Consider the following 22,548-nt stretch of genomic DNA (forward strand, 5'->3'; position numbering starts at 1 on the left):
ATTATATTAATGTATGGAGCTTTTTCTTCTATTATGACATCCTTAAAAATGGTTGAAACAGTGTGCCTTAACTTAGCATATGAATTGATATTTTCCATATGAGATTTCAGAAATAATCACAACCCGCAAAATTAGTACATATAGAACCTAATAAATTTAGTCTAGTAAGTCAAATTTGGGAGAGAATGGAAGCCATTTAGTCTAGAGAAGGCAATAATTCTCCCCCTAGAGCCTGGGGTTCCCAGCAGCCTCCTAATATGCATCACACTAAAGCAGTGACTTCAACAGTGAGAGAACTTGGCTCAATGTGTTACTTCTATACAAGGTAAAGTGTTGCACAATTACCTCTTCACTGCAAACTGAGACCTTTTTCACCTTCTGGAGTACCAGATATATGCCCCTGTCACAGACAGTGCACCAGAATAGTTAGGTCATTTATCTGTTCTGCTGTGACAAGCCTTATGTTCTAGGATATATGCAATCTAATATGTAGTAAAAAGTTTAAGGCAGTAAAAAGTTTAGCAGTCCTATCCAGATGAATATTTATGGCCTTCTGTGAGTAGGAACTCACAAAAGATTATGTACCACTTAGGTTGACTGCTCAGAAGACCACTCTATCTAATGAAAGGTCATCCCGCTGTGATGAAAGGAAGAAAAACCTGAACCCATGGCACCATTTTTCACAGTCTTCCTAGGGAGAAGAGCTTATACTAAGGTCTACAATAAACTACAGATCCATATTTTCCTTTAGCTGCTCCTGTATCCCTGCTAAAAGTAAAAGAAAAGTAGGAGCTACTCCATTTCTGATGTGCCAAAATTCCCATGGTGGATACTAATAAAGGAGATAGAGCCTATCTTGAGACACAAGGTACTAAAGGATAATATTACTGTATTCAGGGTGCAATTAACTTATTCTCAATGGGACTTTAATCAAATTTCTTTTACTACTCATATCTCCTTTGGTAATTTATTAGAAAATGGTTAATTATATTTGGGGAGCTGAGTGGTGGAGTGGAATGAGTTTTGTCCTTAAGAGTCAAAAGATGATATAATAATAGCTCTAGAGCTAGAAGAGAATGGCAATCTAGTCCCATCTCCTCACTGGACAGATTAGGAAACTGAGGTCCAGTGAGGTTAATATATAAAGTCTCTTACATAAATGTAGCAAGTGCTGGGTCAGGATTCAAAACCAGGTTATCTGACTCCAGAGCCAGCACTCTTTCCGTTGAGTTCATCTCTTAGTTCTGCCCCTTACAATACATGACCACAGGCAAACCACATTGTTTCTCAAAATCATCTGTAAAATGAAGACAATGAGACCTACACTATTTCCCTCAAAGAGTTGGTTTAAGAAAAGCACTTCCTGAACCTTAAAGTGCTACCAAAATGAGACTGGTTGTTGCTACTTACATCCATCTGGTTCTTGTCTTCTTTGACAGAATTCAGATAAACAGTCCTGGGAAATGTTGATATCCTGCTGTCATTATTGTTGTTGTTGCATTTTGAATATTATCTGAAGAGAAATGGCCCTAAGATTGGAAGTTATCTTGATATACCTTTGTATTGCATTCTCATTTTTATGATGGGATACATAGATGCAGGTAAATGATGCAGCTAGATGGCTCAGTGGATAAAACACTAGAGCTAGAGTCAAGAAGATCTGAGCTCAAATCCAGCCTCAGATACTTACTGGCTGTGTAACCCTGGGAAAATCAGTTAGTCTTTTGGTCTTAATTCACTGGAGAAGGAAATGGTAAAGTACTCCAGTATCTTTGCCAAGAAAACCTCATGGACGGTATGGTCCATGGGGTCACAAAGAGTCAGACATGACTGAATGACTGAACATCAATAACAAATTAACCATGGAGTTAGGAAGACTTAGAGTCAAATCTGGCCCCCAAAATTTACTATCTACATGACCCTGGACAAGGCAGTTCATCTCTGTCTGCCTCAACTTCCTCGTCTTGCAAAAGGGTGATAATGATTGAAACTGTTGTTGTAAGGATCAAATGAAATAATGTTTGTAAAGAATTTAGCACAGAACCTAGAACATAGTAGTCTCAGTAAATTCTTGTTTTCTCGCATCCTTTCTTCCTTCCTTCCTTCCTTCCTTCCTTCCTTCCTTCCTTCCTTCCTTCCATCCTTCCTACCAACAAAAATGGACCTGAGACAATTAACTGTCTGGCTATTATATATTTATATATAACATTCTCCATATTATTCCAAAAATTGAAATAAATAACTACATTATATAGCTGAATGAAAGTACTAAATGATATAAGATTATTCTCTGATGCTTATTTGAAGCATCCTTGGTACAAATCCAATAGCAGATAGAATAATAGGGATGATATACACTTCATTCTTCTGTTACATTATGATTTTGATTTCCTCTGCCAGCTGTATGCATACATACATACGTACATACATACACATATACATATGCATATAGGTGTGCATGTCTGTGCGTATAGATACATATATACATATCTGTATGTATATACATCTGTGTGTTTGTGTGTATTTTTTCATTCCCTGTAGTTGCAAGGTTTTATTTATTATGGAAGAGCTGAAATACACTATCTCTGAAAAATGTCCTTTTTATGTTATTCTTCATATTATTATGTATTTTTTATTAACAGAGAATAGTTTCTCATGGGTAATTCAAACACTTTAGTGTTCTCACTATATTTGAGTGTATTTCATATATTTGCAGTATATGAAAATGCCATGAGTACAGAACTAAGTTAAAGGTTTTACAGTAATCAACCAAGATAGCATTACTGTTGGGACCTTTGGGGAAGCTTAGCCAATAATTCCGTAATTGAAAACAAGTTGCTCTTTATATCCCCTTGGACTTTTTCTACCTGTTTTTCATTGTTCCTCAGTCAATACATTGTTTTGTTGTTTTTCTAGATCTTGGAAAAAATTAACAAGCCATGAGTGTTTTGTATAAAATACATTAAGATGTAATTGATTTGTATTTGAAGTAGTTGCTGGCATTCCCATCTTTTAATAATAGGTATCTAAGATCTTCTTTTAAGAAGAAAGGTGTCAGGTTTGCATGTGGAGAATAAACTGTAAAGTGCTTTATTAATTATTCATAGGTCCACCAATTATTCATGTTGAACCAAAAACCTATGGATTTTACTTGACTCTGCCATTATCCAATTTTGTAAGGAAGTGAGAGTTTCAATTACATCCCTTGTCATAAGTCTTCTGTAGTTTGTTATAATAGTTACCCATTTTGTGTTATTGTAACATTGGAACTACTCACAACTACACCAGTGACCAGAGATTTTCCACATCCTCCTTATTTGTGAATTTTCTTTATCGTCAACTTCTCAACTCTCAGTAATAATTCTTTGGTGAGATTATTTTTTTGTGTGTTGCTTTGTCTTCTAATTTGCCTTTTGCTTTTGATTGCAGTTGAAAGAATCTGGAATTTTGGCTTTACTTTTGTTTTCCATACTCCTTTGTTTCTTTGTTTCACATTCATTGGCTTCATTGAGCAACATGGTGTTTAGATTTCTTTCTGTATGAATTGGCTAGATATTGATCAGATTGTCCAATGCCTCTCCAAAGATTTTCAATAGCTCTCGTCACTTCTGTCATTGTCATATTTGGCATCTGTCTATAGATGGATTACTTAAAAGCTTAGTTTCTTTTTTTCCCTATTGGCTTTACTGTAGCAATAGCTGCCTCATATGTCACTATGTATAGACTTTGAATTTTAATTAATTTATTTCTAGTTTATACCATTCATTTCTATAAGATTTTGAGTTCCAAACTTTCTCCCCATCTCTCCCCTCCCTCAACCCAAAGATGACATGTATTCTGATTACCCCTTCCCCCAGTCTACTCTCCCTTTTATTATCCCCATCTTATCTCCCTCCCCTTTATTTCATTGAAGGGCAAGATAAATTTCTATACCCCATTGCCTGTACATTGTGTTTCCCAGTTACATGCAAAAACAATTTTTTGACATGTTTTAAAACTTTGAGTTCCAAATTGTCTCCCCTCTTCCCTCCTCCCCCACTCTCACTGAGAAGGCAAGCAATTCAATATAAATTAAACATGTATAGTTATGCAAAATGCTTCCATAACAGTCATGTTGTGAAAGACTACATTCCCCTCCACTTTATTCCACCCCATCCAATTATTCTATTTTCTTCTTTGACCCTGTCCCTTTTCAAAAGTGTTTGCTTCTGACTACCCCTTCCCCCAATCTGCCCTCCCTTCTATTATTCCACCTTATGCCCTTGTCCCCTCCTTTCCTGGAGGGTAATATACCCAATTGAGTCTGTATGTTATTCCCTCCTTAAGCTAAATCCAACGAGAGGGAGGATCATTCATTCCTTCTCATCTCTCCCCTCTTTCCGTCCATTGAGAAACCATTTTCCTTGTCTCTTTTATGTGAGAGAAGTTACCCCATTTTATCTCTCCCTTTTGCCTTCTCCCAATATATTCCTCTCTCACCCCTTAATTTTATTTTTTAGATATCATCCCTTCATATTCAACTCACCCTGTGTGCTTTCTCTCTCTCTCTCTCTCTCTCTCTCTCTCTCTCTCTCTCTCTCTCTCTCTCTCTCTCTTTTTCTCTCTCTCTCTCTCTTCCTCTCTCTCCCTCTCTCTCTCTCACTCGCTTTCTGTCCTCCAACTACCCTAATACTGAGAAAAGTTTCATGAGTTAGAAATATTTTTTTTCTATGTAGGAATGCAAACACTTCAACTTCAATAAGTCTTTTTCATACTTCTCTTGATTATTTTATTCGAAAGTCAAATTTTGCATTCACCTCTGATTGTTTCCCCTGAAGGATTACACTCAGTTTTGCTGGGCAGGTGATTCTTAGTTTTAATTCTAGCTCCTCTAACCTCCATAATATCATATTCCAAGCCCTTCAGTCCCTTAATGTAGAAGCTGCTAGATCTTGTGTTATCCTGATCGTATTTCTGTCTGTTTACAATATTTTATCCTTGACCTGGGAACTCTGGAATTTGGCTACAATATTCCTAGGAGTTTTGCATTTAGGATTTCTTTCCAGAGGCAATTGGTAGATTCAATTTCTATTTTACCCTCTGGTTCTAGAATATCAGAGCAGCCTTCCTTGATAATTTCTTGAAAGATGATATCTAGGCTCTTTTTTTGATCATGGCTTTCAGGTAGTCTAGAAATTTTTAAATTATCTCTCCTGGATCTATTTTCCAAGTCAGTGGTTTTTCGAGTGAGATATTTCACATTGTCTTCTATTTTAATTCTTTTGGTTATGTTTTATAATTTTTTGATTTCTCATAAAGTCATTAGCTTTCATTTGCTCCATTCTAATTTTGAAGGAATTATTTTCTTCAGTGAACTTTTGGCCCTTCTCTTCCATCTGGCCAATTCTCCTTTTTAAGACATTCTTTTCCTCATTGGCTTTTTGGATTTCTTTTGATGAGTTAGTCTATTTTTTAAGGTGTTATTTTCTTCAGTATTTTGGGGGTCTCCTTTAACAGCTGTTGACTGGATTTTCATGATTTTCTTGCATCACTCTCATTTCTTTTCCTAATTTTTCCTCTACTTCTCTTACTTGATTTTCAAAATCTCTTTTGAGCTCTTCTGTGTCCTGAGACCAATTCACATTTTTCTTTGAAGCTTTTGATGTAGGAGTTTTGACTTTGTTATCTTCTTCCAGTTGTATGTTTTGATCTTCTTTGTCACCAAAGTAAAATTCTATAGTCTGAGTTCTTTTACGTTTACTCATCTTCCCCATCAAATACTTGACTTTCTAACTCTTTATCAAGGTAGGAGTCTGCTTCCAGTGAGGTGTGAGGATGGGGGATGGGGTGGGTGTACTGTCCCAGGTTTCAGGGATTTTGTATCAACCTCTTCATCCCCCAGCATCTACGGGGCCAGAGCTCCAGAAGTACCTTTTGCTGCCTGCTGCTGCTGTTGCTGCTACTGCTGCTGCCTCTGCTACCACCTCTGCTACCACAGCCACCAATTTCCATCACCACCCCAACTGCCTTGGGGCTGGGGCTAGACCTAGACCTGGCTAGAACATGCATTCCTCTTTTACCCAGATCCTACATCCCTTCTTGGTATTGGTGGATTGAGAACTCTGGAAATTGCCACAGCTGTTAATGATTCAGTTCCCTGAGGCCTGCTGTGGTGCTAGGGCAGCCCACACCAGACTGTGCTCCCTTCCTGATCCACTGCAATAGACCTTTCCTGTCAACTTTCCAGGCTGTCTTGTTCTGGGGATTTGTTTCACTCTGTAATTTTTGGGGTTCTGTAGTTCTAGAATTAGAGTGATTTTCATAGGTTTTTTAGAGGACTTTGGGGGATAGATAAGAGAATTCCCTGCTTTTACTCCACCATCTTGGCTCTGCCCCCCAAATTATTTTTATATTTTCTTTCAAATGCTATAGGATAATATATTCACCAACAATGTTTATAGCAGATAGTTTTTTTTAATTAGTTTGTTTTTGTATGATTGTATTCATGCCATCAGACTAAAAAATGGCATTATCAGATCCCCATCCAAAAGTACTTATCTTTTTTTCCAAATTATTTGAATTATGTCAATTGTTTTTACCATCTATTTTATTATCATATATAGTTTCTGTAACTTGCCTTAAGTAAAGAGTTTCAGTGACTTCAGGGTGTTCATTTCTCTGTCTTTAGATTTTAGTAGCTCCTTGATTTGATCTTCAATTTAAACTAATTTAGGTTTAAGAATGACATGGGTTTTTTGTTTTGTCTTATGATTATCCTGCACTAGTCAGTAATAATTTGTTTTGTGACTTGGAGGTGAAGTTATCGTTGACTCCAAAAACAAATCTTTTTTTTATAACATTTATAATTTTGTTATAATATGGTATTGTTACTTAATAATTAAAGTTTTAATATCCTTATCCCCTTTTATTTGCATTTGTGGTTTGCCCACTCTAATGGTTGGTAACCTTTTTATAGAAGCATTTCCAATAGAAATATTTGTGATTTGCTCTGAAGTATCTTGCCTTCCTTTAGTACCAAAACATGAAGGGTCAACAGTCATTCTGTTGTATTCCATATGTGGTGGATCATTGTGATGATTTGAGGAGGGTCAGTAGCAACTCAATGATATCAAATGTGTTTATTGAGTTGTTGGGAACAGTTTTATGATTCATGTTAGTGTGCTAACTTGATGGTGGGACTACCAGGTTCAGCTGCTCAGGAGGTGATGGTTAATTACTATTAATACTAATAATAATAAATTCCAGGGTCAAGAACTCTGATACAAATCCATCAATCAAGGAAGCAGTCAGGAAGTAAGATCAAATTATTAGCCTACATTCAAAATATGGAGTTAATTGGACACAGTCAACAGGACGTGAAGACAAGATCAGAAGAGATCAGAGACAAGAAAAGTTAGAGAGACACTAACAGTCAAACAAACAGACTGTAAGAGTAAGGTCAGAGTAGGAGAGAATCAGTATAAAGAGAAAGTGATGGGAAGTTCCTTAAATGTCTTGTCACAGCTGGTAGTATCTATTACTTGACCTGATTATGGCTTACTATTCATCTCTGTATGCACAGTCATGCTATTTACCCACAGGGTCTTGATAAGTACTTTGAAGAAGAGAGTTTTATTTATGGATTTTTTTTTCTCTCTGCTTCTTGGTAAATATCATGAAGAGGGTCTTTCCATTTAAATGTTATAACAGCAGGTCTTAAAGGATATATGTGAACTCCAGGTTTATTCCCAGGGATCCTGCATGTCATGTTGCCTCAAATCCAAGCTATCTTAAAAGATTATTGTGACACAGTAGTTTTATAATGGTTCATATCAGTTTCTAGCGTTTTTTACTCTTAACTGACCTGATGGCAGAATTACAGAATTTGACTCAGGCATGTAAAAACATGGTGCAAAGTACAACTTAGAATGAAAGCTTGCTTTGCATTTCCAAGGCTTGCTAATATCTCGTAAGCTAATTGTTGATGTTCTGATAAGTGTAAATGATACAGTCAAATTATCATTTGATATAGCATAATGATATGATTAGAGCACTAGCTATGAAATCAGCATAGGCGTTGCCCATAGTTAGAGCCATTTAATTATACTGGGGCTGGAATAGTGTAGTTAAAAAATCTCTACTATGATGGCTCTGCTTTATTCCATTCTTCCCATATGGTGAAAAGAACACCGTCACTGGCATCAGAGGACATGAGTTAACAGCCTAAACTTCTCTAGGTTTTAACTACTCATTTTTAAAATGAAGGGTTCAAGTAGATGAGAAAGCAGGTTTATTCTAACTCTAGCTCTAAGATCCATACATGTATTCTCTTGATGCTATCTGAAACATGGCATATAAGAGTAACTGTGTGCAGTGTATTTTGGGAGAAGATACTGAAAAATCAGAGGAAGACAGACAGAAAGACAGAGACAGAGACAGAGACACAAAGAGAGATTAAAATAGAGAGAAAGAGATTTAGACAGAGAGATTTGGAGAAGTACATAAATCCATGCAGACTCACTGTCCTTTTCTTTGAAAGCATGATTAACCTGGTATTTATCTTTATTATTATTATTATTTTAGAAAATATTTGTCCCCCATACTGTTCTGAGTAATATTTAAGCATCCCTTCCTTTGTTCTAATACCAGTAGCTAGGTTAAAAAATATTAACAGGTCTATAAAATATCCTTCCACTCCAAATATTCCCCAAATACATGTAACAAGGCTACTACCCCATTCTTTTTATACCTGCTGTCTACTCCTGCACTATCACTATCAGTTATCACTAAGGAAAGAATCCATAACGCCATGCCTATAGTGATAACCACTTAAGAACTGTCCCTAAATTTCATGAAAATAAGCAAAATGGCAAATGGCCAGAAATAAAAGAGGATAAGAAATCAAGTATGTTCTGTTGTTGTATTCTCTCATGTAGAGTAGAAGAATTTCTTGAATTTAGTTTTAATAGATTTGTTATTTATTTTTAAACATTCTTTTCTTTTTAAATTTTTAGTTCCAAATCCTTCTTCTCTCTCCCATTCCCTCTTCCATCCACTGAGAAGGCAATGAAATGAAATCAATTATACATATGAAATAATGAAAAATAAGTTTTCATATAAGCCATATCAAAAAAAAAGAAAAAGAAGAAAGAAAATGGAACTCTTCATTTAACTTAGGCTCTGCCCACCTGAGAATGGAGAGACACTGTCCCACACTTCAGACTTTTTTGTAGTACTACTACTAGTCAGAGCCAGTTTTGGGAGTCTGAAAGTTTTGGGTGCTTCCAAAGTGATCTTGGAGAGATGTGGTCACTGCCTTTCTGGCCTACACTCTGATCTTCACCCAGGAAGGGCCCCTCCTACTCCACCATCACAAGTGATAGCATTCCTCTTGGTTCCAGAACTTCAGCCAGGTCATAGCTACAAGTGATTGTGTTGCTCTTAGCCTTGGAACTGCAACCAGGGTCCCTGCTTTTTTGTGACAAAGAAGAAGTGATCCTCTCTGCCCTGGAACTTCCACCTGGAACTTGTTATGGACAAGAGAGTTGCCAGTCAGCTCCAGCTGTACCTAGTTCCAGCAGAAGGACCCCCTGTAATCTCTTTCTGACCAATTGTCTGACAGCTTCCTTCCACTCCCCTACCATCTCTGAGTTGAGAGCTCATGAAACTGTTATTGCAACCATTTCCAAATGGTATGTTGTTACTGTTGTTACCAAATGGTACTGCTGTTACTACCTTTGTGTTCAGGGTCAGCTCCCATCCTGTTGTCACAGACCTCTCTCTTGCTGATCTCCTAAGTTTTCTTAGGTCAGAAAAATATCTCACTCTGACCTCTTGTCTTTGCCACTCTAAAATTTGATTTGAGGATATATTTTAGAGTTGTTTGGAGGAGACTGGTAGGGGAATTCAGTTGCTACCTGTATTCCACCATCTTGGCTCCACCTCCCCCAAGAGAGAAGAATTAAAGAAAATCAGAATGCCACTAAAGATCAAGAATAAATATTCACTTTTTGTAGGATCACATTCTGGTTACTTTTAAATTATCTTCCCCTCTTTCTTCACCTAACCTGAGTTTTGCTCACACATTTGGGCCTTACTATTTTTGTTTTTATTTTGGTTTGGGTTTTTAAATGCCAATGAGTATGATAGATCAATCAATCTGTCACTAAAGATTCATTAAGTGCTTGCTATGCTCAAAGCACTGTACTAAGTACTGGGGATACAGAGACAATAGGAAATGTTTTGATATTTATTAATTGAAAATGAATTTCAGGCCCTATTTTCACCAAGACTGTCACCCACTTCTGGGTCTACGTGCCAACCTACCTGCTCTGGGATGCCAGGTCAGCCATTTTAGTGATGTTCTTACGAGCACCCTAGAATTGCTGACACCCTAGCCTTTATCATAGAACCACACTGTCATAGATTTTTTAGCTGAAATGGGCCTTAGAGATCATGTACTTTTAACCTCCTCACTTTACAGAATGTTCATAGATCTTGCAACACATCCTATCTTGAGCATAGTAATTGACGTACAGATATATCTACTTTATTAAATTATAAGCCCCGTGTAAATAGAGACTATGACCTATCATTGTACTTCACTCAATAAAATGTGTTGAGTGAATAAAAGAATGAATGAACATTAAATGAATACATGAAGTGACACTGGTGATTACGGTCACATAGAAAAGCAAAGATGAGATAGGACTTTGAATTTTGATTTTTGCACTGATGCTGAATCTGTGTCATCTACCATCATTTAAATACTCCTACCTTTGTCTAGGAATACTGTCTTTGGCAACTGACTTTGTCAGCTTAAAAGAAAACCACCTTCTATAATCATTAAACCTAATTAGCACTAATTAGTCAGAGCTGATGGATCCTTTTTTACCACTTTTGTAGCTGCGTTTGGAAATAAGGAAAGCTTTTGAAATTTCAATGAAAACAACTAATCACATTTTTTACCCTGGAAGACAATGGAAATCTCTGCCCATTATTCCTCTTTGGGGGGATTTAAAGGGACATGACATTAAAATTTTTCCTAATTTATACTTACTAATTTATGGTTGTGATTATAAGTATGAGAGATTGCCAAATGATATTATACATGATATATGTATTTATGTATATGTATATAATCTATATCTATTCTTATATCTATACATGGCAGCTAGTTGGTGCAATGGCCCTAGAGTCAGAAAGAGACATCTTCATGAGTTCAAATCTGGCTTGAGATGCTTACTAGCTGTGTGACCTTGGACAATTCACTTAACCCTGTTTGCCTCAGTGTCCTCATCTGTAAAATGAGCTGGCAAACCACTTCACTATCTTTGCCAAGAAAACCCCAAATGTACTCATGAAAAGTCAAACATGACTGAAAAACAATTGAATGACAAAATATTATCATCATCCATTCATGAATATTATTCTTTGTGAATGAAACTTGTTTTAAACAAAGTAGCCAAATAACATGCTTGTTTAAAAAAAATTGGTAATTCTGTCTGTCTGCATCTATATTCTTATGACTTGATGACTCCTTCTAAAATTATGCATATATGTGCATATTATATGCATATATTTATATATGCATATATATGTGTGTTAAAGACTATTTCGTTTTTTATTTATTGAAGATTTGAATGAAAAATTTAAATTTCTGTTGTAATGACAGGAGTAGTTCCAGCTACTTGTCCTTGCCTTTTGTACAACACTGTTGTAAAACTTCATAATGAATGTTCTACTTGCATATAAATGTCCTTAGTCAACTATTCAAAGCATCTGTGAGTGAGATCATTTTAAAAATCTACCCAATAAAGACAAGACTTCTTTAAAATTATACAGGTTTTATGAGGTCAGAATAGCTACTTCATTGGTATTATAAGCCTCAAATAGCTATACAATCAAATTGACTCACTGTCAATTTGCAGTAATAATAATGATAATGGTAAATAGTGTATTTTGTTCATGCTACCATGACAATGAGACAAATCAGTTCAAAGAAAAAATAAGTAATTGAAAATCATTCAAAAACTTTATTTCTTAGGTTTAAGAAGCCCTTTGAAGGGCAAGGAAAATTTCTGGTCGTTTACTTAGTTTAAGAAATCCAACACAATGAAATTGCAAGTTAGCTAAAAGGAGAAAAAGAGAACTTGTACATATAATGAATGACTGACCATGTGAGATAAATCAAATTCTAGCTTCTCTACAAAACCAAAAAGCAGAAGGGCTAGATAATTATTGACTTACAGTCTTCACAGTGGTACATGAATTTCTATCAATGTCTCTCAGACATTGTTGTGATCCTGCTTTTATTAACAAAAGAGAATACATTTAATACCAAAAGAGATGAGACCAATACGACTCCAGATATAGTCTAATTATGTTTATGTACAAAAGCATTTACAATTTATATCACTAAAGCTATCATGAACTATTTTTAAAAAATATTATTGACATTTTCTCTCTCTTACATCTATCATTTTAATTATTACAAGCATTCCTCCCCATCATCCTTCCAGAAAGCCATACAGTATGAGAAATAGTATTTTATGGGAGAAAAAATAAAGTAAGCACAGTTCATCAATACATTTTTAAAAGTCTAAAAATATGTCTCTGGTTCAAAGGGTATGTACATCTTATTCACTTTACTTACACAATTACAAATTGCTTTCAAAAATTTGGTACCATATCAGAGCTCCACCAAAAATGTATTAGTGTACCTATCTTTCCACCGTCCCTCCATCATTGAATATTGACATTTTTGTCATTTCTGCCAATTTGCATGGTATGAGGTAAAACCTCATTGCTGTTTTGATTTTAGTTTCCCTTATTATTAATAATTTGGAATATTTTTCATGAAGCTATTAACACTTTGTAATTCTCCTTTTGAGAATTACTTGGTCATATCTTTTGATCATTTTTCTATTGGAAAATGATTGTTAGTTTTTCATATTTATTAATCATTTGCATATCTTGAATACCAAACTCTTATTAGAGAGTTTTGATACAAAGATTTTCCCCCATTTTCCTAGTTCTCTTTTTATCCAAAATGTATTAATTTTGGTCTATGCAAAAGCTTTTTAGTCTCAAATAATCAAAATTATCTATTTTATTTGTAATTGCTATTTATAATTGGTTAAAAATAGATATTGTATTCATAACTGTGAGAGGGACATGATCTACTTCTCTTCTAATTTTTTTTATAGAATGATCTTTAATTTTAAAGTTATGTGTCCATTGAGAATATATTGTGAAACGTGGTGTAAGGTGTTGATCCAAGCTTAATTTTAGCCAGATTACTTTTGAATTTTCTCAAGTGTTTTTTTTTTTTAATAAAATAGGGAGTTTTTACCTAGGTCATTTTTGTTTTCTACTTATCAAACATTAGAATATCGAATTATATTTTCTCTGGATTTCCCTTGTCTCATTCATTACATCTATTTATTTAACCATTGCCAGATAGCTTTGATAATTGTTGCTTTATAATAGAATTTAAGGGTTAGAAGTGTTACTTTCCCTTTATCCCTACTTCTTTTCATTATTTCACTTGATATTTTAGATCTTTTCTTTTTTCCAAATGAATTTTAAAATCAGATTCTATAAAGTATTTCCACTAATTTGATTGGCATTGCATTAAAAGTATAAATTAATTTAGCAGAAATCTCATTTTTATTATATTGGCATTGCCCAGCCATGAGCACTGAATATTCCCTCCACTATTTAAGGTGGTTTTTTTTAAAATAAATTTCTTTAAGAATCACTTTTAATTCAATCTATACAAGTCCTTTATATGCCTAGAAATGTTTATGCCCAGATATTTTATGCATTTTATAGATTTTAGAAATGGAATTTCCCATTCGTTATTGTTTCTTGTGTTTGTAACTGTGATATAGAAATCAGGATTTATTTGGGTGAAACTACGCTAAAGTTATTGTCTCCATATAGTCCCTAGGATTTTCCAAGTAAACCATCATATCATCAGCAAAAAAGGATAATTTTATTTCCTCTTTACTTTTCTTTATTTTTAATTTCTTTCTCATGTCTTCTTATAATTACTAGCATTTCCAGAATTATATCAAATGATAGTGAGGAAATGAACATCCTCAGTTCACTCCCTTATTTATTGAACTCTTATGAACTGTTACTACAAAACAATACATTGACTAAGAAGCAAAAAGGGAGTATGAGCTAAAAAGTCTAAAGTTTTTCAAAACAGCTTATAGTCAACTTCATAATTATTGCTCAAGCTCCTCAGAAGGAACATATTTGTAACTGTTTGTGTCAGTAAGCAGCCCGACATACACAGGGGAGCTTGCTATCACAGGTTCTTAGATCTGCATTTATAAAAGGAAATGCAGCTTTTGAGGAGTCAACAATCACTTTAACTGCATTCATCATTCAGGGAATATATAAGCAGAGAAATAAAGACCAACAGACAAGGCTCTTACTGGCTGAATCAAAGTATTATTGATATATACTTTGCATATATCCCTGGATCGAGAGAGCTCTTATATCTGAGCAGTTGGGGGAGGGGGGGGGCGTCTGGACATATGGCCACTCAGAGTCTCCACCAGAGAATCACAAGATCCTTCTCGTAAGCAAACCCCCAAAGTAAAACACTGTCCTCCCAGTACATATAATGAAGACTCGACTCCTGATTGGCTCAGAGTCAGTAGGCATGAAACCTACATGACTCAGTAGAGCTGTGAACTCTCAGGATTCAAAGGGGATTGAACCTTCAGGTGCTTACAATTTATCCTGTGTCTGGGAAACAACTCCAAAAAGAAAATAAACAAACAAATCCCATTTTGCTTTATGCTGCTTCTATCATATATTGCAAAGCTTTCAATTCTGTTCATATTTATTACTTGTCATGATGTAGATAGATAGATATAGACATATATCTATAGATATATAGATACAGTTATATAATATATCTACATACATATGCATTCATACATATATCCCAAATATTCTGGGAACATTAGAATATAGTATGCCTAAGGAAATATATCTCTACTTAAAATATACAACCAACACAATAATTTCAAGAACAATTCATGTAATATATGGTATTCTACCCTTCCTTAGCTAACTCCAGTATCATCTCCTTTACATAGAACCAAGTATGGCACCCAAATTAAAGAGGGAATTGAATAAAAAAAGTCTTACTACTCATTTGACATAGAGATCTATGCTTTCTCCAAAATTCAAAATAAATATCTTCATCTTGTAAAATATTTTTTCCAATGATTCCGAATTTAGTCTCAATAAATGTAAAAGTTTTAATATAAACCCCAAAAAAATTGAAATGGAAGAAATTGAGCTTGAATATACAGGCAACATTGAAACTCTTAATAAATGCCACAGCAACATATACCTATATAACTTGTTCTCCCTCAGACAAGATGCTATGAAATAAAGATAGCAAAGGAATGGCTGTGACTGAATATGTTAAGAAACTTACTGGCATCCTGAGATCAAAGTAGAAAGTGAATAGTACATCCAAAGTAATTTAGCACCTATCCATCTCAATGTGTTTTCAAAACTGTAAAATTAACCATAACAGATTTGAAAAGAACGCTAACAAAATGCTGTAAAATACTGACAAATTGCAGGATTAACTAATCTTAGGCAGCTATATAAAGATTAACTTTCTCATCCAAAAGGAGGAAGAGAATTAACATTCTTATCATACATGATAACCAGGAAAAAATTATGGAAATACTTTTTGAACAATTGCATAACATTTCACTAAGCAATTGTAATGACTGACAAAGGGAACATCCGCATGAATTCACCAAATGGTAGGTTGGCAGAGAATCATCAAATAAATTACCAAACAATGTAGATTTGTTTGTGGAAAGAGAGGAGTTAATTTTCACAAGCCAGGACCAGGTCATTGTCACCAAAAATTATGGAAGATTTATGCCCAAGGAGCCTAGACTTAGTAGTCATTGTAGATTGCACCCCCAAAAAAGGATAAGTTAAATCAAACATCAATAAATGCTGTAAAATTTATCACATAATCAAGTCACTCTTGAGATATGACTTCATGGCCAGAATTCTATATTAGAAACTGACTGTCTTTTGTGGACTGCTAGACTAATGCCTATCCTACAAATACATTATTTTAAAGTATCCTGGAGAATTCATCCCTTAAACTCTCCTGGAATGAGAATATTATTTCATACTGAAATTTTGCTCTTAGTTTCTGGTTTAAAGTGGAGAGGTAATCCTATTTAATCTTAAGCAAGGTGCCTTAACTGAGTGAAAATGAAAAGAATTTGATAGGAAATTTGACTTAGTCATTGTTGGGGAGAAAGAAGACTTTTAGTGCATATTAGTTACATATTCATGGTAGGTACTACTAGTATTGATTATGCATTTATTTTAGATACTGTCAGTACGGAAGAAACATGAGACATGATTACTGTCTTCAAGTATCTTACAGTTTACCTGGAGACAGCAGAAATATTACAAGGGAAGGGAAATATTGAGCTTTGCCCCAGGGTTGAAAACTTGGAGGTCATGAAGAGAGCCATCCCATTAACACTTCCTCCCCGCCTCGTTTTAACAGCAACAGACATATCTCTACTGCAAACTTCCTTCCTCCATGACAGAAACTTCTACCACCCTACCCACAATGAAAAATCTGTACCTGAATTTTCAATTGTCACACTTTCTGTACCCAGATTGCATCCACAGTGACCTTTCCTTTTCCCCACAGAAATAGACTTTTCCTCAGATATAAAAATTATGAGTTTGGCCTCTAAGAAAAGTAAGAATCATGCATATTAGAAAGTAATACAGTTAGAGGACAATTCAAGATTGTACCATTTTTGCTGTTATGTACTATAAACAATAACAATGATAAGATTTCAGAGAAAAGAGAAATCACAAAAAGATCTGGGGCACACAGCCAGTATTTCTGTTAACATTTGATTTCCCATCCTCTCCCTCCAATGGCTATTAGGAAAAGGCATCCTTCATTGGGCTGAGACAAAGGGACCTGTTGTAGTTCATGAGTTTTTTGGGCTGGTACCTTGTTCTATTTTTAATCACTAAAATTTGAACCCACCTAAGCCACATCAGAAAGTCAAATGCTGCTTGAACACTTTGGTTACAGAAAAAGATTAGAGTTAAACTGTGCTGAAAATTATAGACTCCCTGAGATCAAAATGCTAGTCAGATTACTTACTTAAGAAATGTCAGCCCATGCACTTGAAGTGTCTGCATGCCTAAAAAGGGGTGGAAACGATTCATGATTGCTTTTGTTCTAAGTGAGTATTTCTTTAGTCTAACTCATTCCCTCTTTGGAGAACTTACATGAAATGATGTGTAGACCTATTATGTCAGCCACTTCTTCCACCCCTACGTAGGCATCCCCCTTCTACCTTGTTAAGAGTGTCCTGGAAGTGAATTTCCTACAGTGACATTTCAAGTTGTTTCATTTGAAGTATATGAAATTGTCAGCCACGAGAGGACAAAGTAAGAACTTGGACATCCATATCCATATCCATATACATGCGTATATAATACATATATGATATATGGATATTTATACATATATGCACATGCATATATGTATAGAATTTTATATATATATATATACGTGTATGTGTCTACATATATGCATTTGAATGTGCTGAATGGAGACCTAATGCATATGGATTTTAAACTGGGGAAAAAAATTTTAGAAGTCATTGAGGCCAAACTCTTCATTTTATGGATGTGGAAACTGAGGCCCAGAGATGTTAAATGAGCTTCCTAGAGTCACATGCCTATCAGGCACACCATTCATCCCAGGTCTTTATAACTCTATCCGTATGTACGTTTCATATGTCCTGCTTTCTTTTCTCTCTCTTTTTAACTTTTAGTCAACCCTGAAGAAGTACTACCTCACTTATGCAAACCTGGAGAATTTCGCTGCAGAAACAGACGCTGTATCCAGGATCGATGGAAGTGTGATGGGGATGATGACTGCTTAGATGGCACTGATGAGGATTCAGTAAATTGTTGTATGTTCTTTTGGAAGTAATTTTTTCCCACATTTTCCTAAGTCTCAGCCTAACCAGCTAAAATATCACAATTCAAGGGGGATTACATCTAAAGCTAAATTGTAGTTCATATTATAAATCATATCTCTTCTTATTAATGGAAATAGCATTCCTAGTAATTACATTATACTTGTATAGAGAATAAAAGCATATGAGATGCCTAGAATGAGATGAATATAATGGCTCAATATTTAGTTTTGGCCTTAAAATTCTAATACTGTTTCTTGAGAGTCCTCAAATGGCCTTTTTCCTCCATTTTTCTTCCTAGGACTGCTAGATCACTCTTTGATAATTGACGTAGGCTACATTCTATAGTAAATTATAGTATAACATTTAAATTCCTTTAAAACCAAGTTTTTGGTATTGAAGGTCACTAACCACTGCATCAGTCTTTGGCAAGTGAGTTTTGAAGAGGAAGTAATAAAGAGATACATTTTGAACCAGACAATATGAGGATTTCCTGACTCCATACATTGTTGTAAGGAAGACATATGGAAAAGTTAAACACAAGTGAAAAATGAAATTTTCTTCCCATTGGCTACTGATTTTTCTTTTAGCATCTGCTAGAATAATGATACTTTTTATGACTTTGCACAGTGACAAGAATTTCTTCATATATTTTGAGGGGAAAAACATTTTATAAGAGTTAAGTGAAGTCATTACTTTCATAATTCAAATGGGATTAAATCCACTCAAATCTTCCTAGGAATAGTTCCTAGGAATAGTCATATTCCTTGATATTCAAGACTCAGAGCAGTTAAATGATTTCCCCATAGTCACAGGGCTAAATGTAGGTAACTGGTGGCACAGCAGATATAGGTCTGGGCTTTTTGTCATTAAAGTCTGTTGTCAGGAAGACCAGTTCAAAACCAACACTAGACAATTACTAGCCATGTGAATCTGGTCATTTCTCCACTTTTGCTGTCTCAATTTCTTTTTTTCTTAATTTATTTATTTGTTTATTTTTAGTTTTCAACATTCATTTCCACAAGACTTTGAGTCCCAGTTTTTCCCCATCTCTCCCCTCCCCTCACCCCAAGGCACGATACATGCCAATTATCCCTTCTCTTCTGCCCTACCTTATATCAAACCTCTCACTTTCCTTATCCTTATCTTCTCTATTTTATTGTAGGGCAGGATAGATTTCTATACCCCATTATCTGTATTTCTTATTTCCCAATTGCATGCAATTCAATTCCTAAAACTTTGAGTTCCAACTTCTCTCCCTTCCTCCCCACCCATCCCAACTGAGAAGGCAAGCAATTCAATATAGGCTATACATGTGTGGTTATTCAAAAGACTTCCATAAAGGTCATGCTGTGAAAGACTAACTATATTTCCCTCCATCCTATCCTGCCCCTTATTGATTCTATTCTCTCTTTTGACCTTGTCACTCCCCAAAAGTCTTTACTTCTCATTGTTCCCTCTTCCCATTTGTCTTCCCTTCTGTTATCCCCCCACACAAATCATTTATCCCTGTCTCCCCTACTTTCCTGTAGTGTAAGATAGATTTTCACACCAAATTGAGTGTGCATGTTATTCCCTCCTTAAGCCACATGTCATGAGAGTAAGTTTCACTTTTTCTCCTCTCACCTCCCCCCTTTTCCCCTACAATGAATAAGCTTTTTCTTGCTTATTTTATGACATATAATTTGTCCCATTCCGTTTCTCCTCCTACTATATTCCTCTGCATCCCTTAATTTAATTTTTTAAAATATTAAGCCTCCCTATTCAACTCACTCTGTGTCTATATGTACATAATCCCTCCAACTACCCAAATATTGAGAAAAGTCTGAAGAGTTATAAACATTATCTTTCTATGTAGGAATGTAAACAGTTTAACTTTAGTAAGTCCTTTATGATTTTTTTCCCCTGAAGTATTACACTCAGTTTTGCTGGATAAGTGATTCTTGATTTTAATCCTAGTTCATTTAACTTCTGTCAAGCCCTTCAATCTCTTAATATAGAAGTTGCTAGATCTTGTGTTATCCTGATTATATTTCCACAATACTTGAATAGTGTCTTTCAAGCTGCTTGCAATATTTTCTTCTTCACCTGAGATCTCTGGAATTTGGCTACAATATTCCTAGGAGTTTTTCTTTTTGGATCTCTTTCAGGAGGTGATTGAGGGATTCTTTCAATATTTATTTTACCTTCTGGTTCTAGAATATCAGGGAAGTTTTCCATGATGACTTCATGAAAAATAATGTCTAGGCTCTTTTTTTGATCACAGCTTTCAGGTAGTCACATAATTTTTAAATTGTTTCTCCTGGATCTATTTTCCAGATCAGTTGTTTTTCCAATGAGATATTTCACATTGTCTTCTATTTTTCATTCTTTTGGTTTTGTTTTATAATTTCTTGTTTTCTAATAAAGTCATTAGCTTCCTTCTGCTCCATTCTAATATTTAAAGAATTATTTTCTTCAGTGAGCTTTTGAGCTTCCTTTTCCATTTGACTCATTCTGCTTTTTAAAACATTCATCTCCTCATTGGCTTTTTGGACCTCTTTTTCCATTTGGGTAAGTCTATTTTTAAAGGTATTATTTTCTTCAGCATTTTTTGGGTCTCCTTTAGTGAGCTGTTGATTCACTTTTCATGATTTTCTTGTATCACTCTCATTTCTCTTCCTAATTTTTCCTCTACTGCTCTTACTTGATTTTCAAAATCATTTTTCAGTTCTTCTGTGGCCTGAGACCATTGAATACTTTTTTGGAGGTTTTGGAAGTAGAAGCCTTGACTTTATGTCTTCCTCTGATGGTATGCTTTCTTCTTCCTCATCTGAAAGGATGGAAGAAAATACCTGTTCACTAAAAAAGTAACCTTCTATAGTCTTTTTTTCTGTATTTTTGAGCATTTTCCCAGCCAGTTACCCTACTTTTGAGTCCTTTGTCAAGTTAAGGGTATACTCTAGGGACCTGTAAGTTCTCAGTTCTTCCAAGGTGGCACAATCAAGGGAGAGGAGTTTCTCTGAGGAAATGGGAAGACTGGGAGTTCTGGATTAATCAGATAGGTAAAAGTTATGCCAATTTTCAAATAATGTGTGTATTGGAAAAGGAAAATTATAAGGAAATTGGTAAAATTGAAATACCAGCTAGCTTATCATTAATTCCTTGCAAATGTCTAAAATAAGTTATTGAACAATGGATTTGTGAGACCATCAAAAGGAAAATAAGAATAAATTATTGGGCATCTACATGAACTCACTGTTTGACTAGAATATAAATTATGCATAGTGGAGTAATTTGAGTTTAGATTAGAAAAGTAGGGTAGTGACAGAGAGTATCAAATGTCAGTCTAAGAATCTTGATCTTATTTGAAAAGTAGTAAAGGGTTTTTTTTTACAAAAGGGTGAATAATGAGTTCTGCATATAAAGAAGATGAGCCTCTCTCTCACCACCCTCTCCCTCATACTTGAAGGATGAACAGAGGTGAGAGAGGGTAGAAGAAGAAAGAGGTATGAGAAAATGGCTTCAATAGTTCCAATTGGCCATTGGTAAGAGTCTAAACTTACGTGGTAGCAATAATAGTAGCAATGAGAACATAAGGAGATAGAAGAGAATGAAGCTGCATAAAGAGAATCAATAAATTTTGGTAACTGGACAGGAAGCGGAAAGCGAGAATTCAAAGATAATATCAGAGGCACCATGACCTAGTAAAGACATGGCATGGGGTAATGGATTTAGTGCTGAACTGAGTTAGGAAGATCTGGATTTGAATCCTGATTACATGCTGTGTGACCTTGGGCAAGTCACTTGATCTTTTTGAGTCTCAGTTTTCTCATCTTTGAAATGAAGGAGTCAAACTTGAACACATTCAGATATCTCATCTAAATCTTATTCTAGAATCCTCTGACTCCTGGAACACTAGATATGTTGATTTAACAAAAGTCATTGTGTCTTTTTCAAATGGGTTCTCAGTAAAACCATAATTTGACTTTTTGGTATGGTAGTAACGATCAAGAAAACTAAATGGGGGCAAGGATACCAGCCCACCAAATTGCAGTTAGAGAGTGTAGCTTGGAAATGAAATTGCTTCACAAATAGTACAGACAGGATTGTTCAGCTCTTTCATTACTTTATCATTCCATATATATGTATATGTATATATATATATATATATTAGTTCAAGATGAGGCAGAATGGCATAGTTGGAAGAGCATTGGATTGGAACACCAAGGACCTGAATTCAAATTCTGCCTCTGCTGTCTGTTACCTGGGTGACCTTGGCCAAGTCTCTTGACTTCTCTGGCTGTCGTTTTCCTCATATGTAAATGGAAGGAGTTGAATTGAAATTCTCTCTTAGTTTTCTTCTAAATCTATGCTTTTTGCACTGTATTTTCCTTGTGTGTTGACTTCAAACTTTCATTTTTCCCCTTTAACTATGGTAGAAAAAGGAAAAAAAACATGTTGACATTGAGTATAGGATGACTAGAAGAGGTTATGACAGATCCTTACCTACTTATTTCATGATTTACATCCAAGCCAACACCTGAACTCTCAGGTATGA

At 35.1% G+C, this 22,548-nt stretch overlaps 1 protein-coding gene across 3 annotated transcripts in view; it reads left to right on the forward strand.

The window, feature by feature from the left end:
- The window catches only part of LRP1B (LDL receptor related protein 1B), a 2,222,640-nt gene that overhangs the window by 1,300,780 nt on the left and 899,312 nt on the right, over positions 1–22,548 (forward strand). For all 3 annotated transcript variants that reach the window (XM_072613193.1, XM_072613191.1, XM_072613192.1), the window contains one exon: positions 17,862–18,002. In XM_072613193.1, the coding sequence (XP_072469294.1) occupies positions 17,862–18,002 (141 nt within the window). The remainder of the gene's footprint in view (positions 1–17,861; positions 18,003–22,548) is intronic.

The sequence above is a fragment of the Notamacropus eugenii genome, chromosome 5 (genome assembly GCF_028372415.1).
Source record: "Notamacropus eugenii isolate mMacEug1 chromosome 5, mMacEug1.pri_v2, whole genome shotgun sequence".
NCBI classification, from domain to species: Eukaryota; Metazoa; Chordata; class Mammalia; order Diprotodontia; family Macropodidae; genus Notamacropus; species Notamacropus eugenii.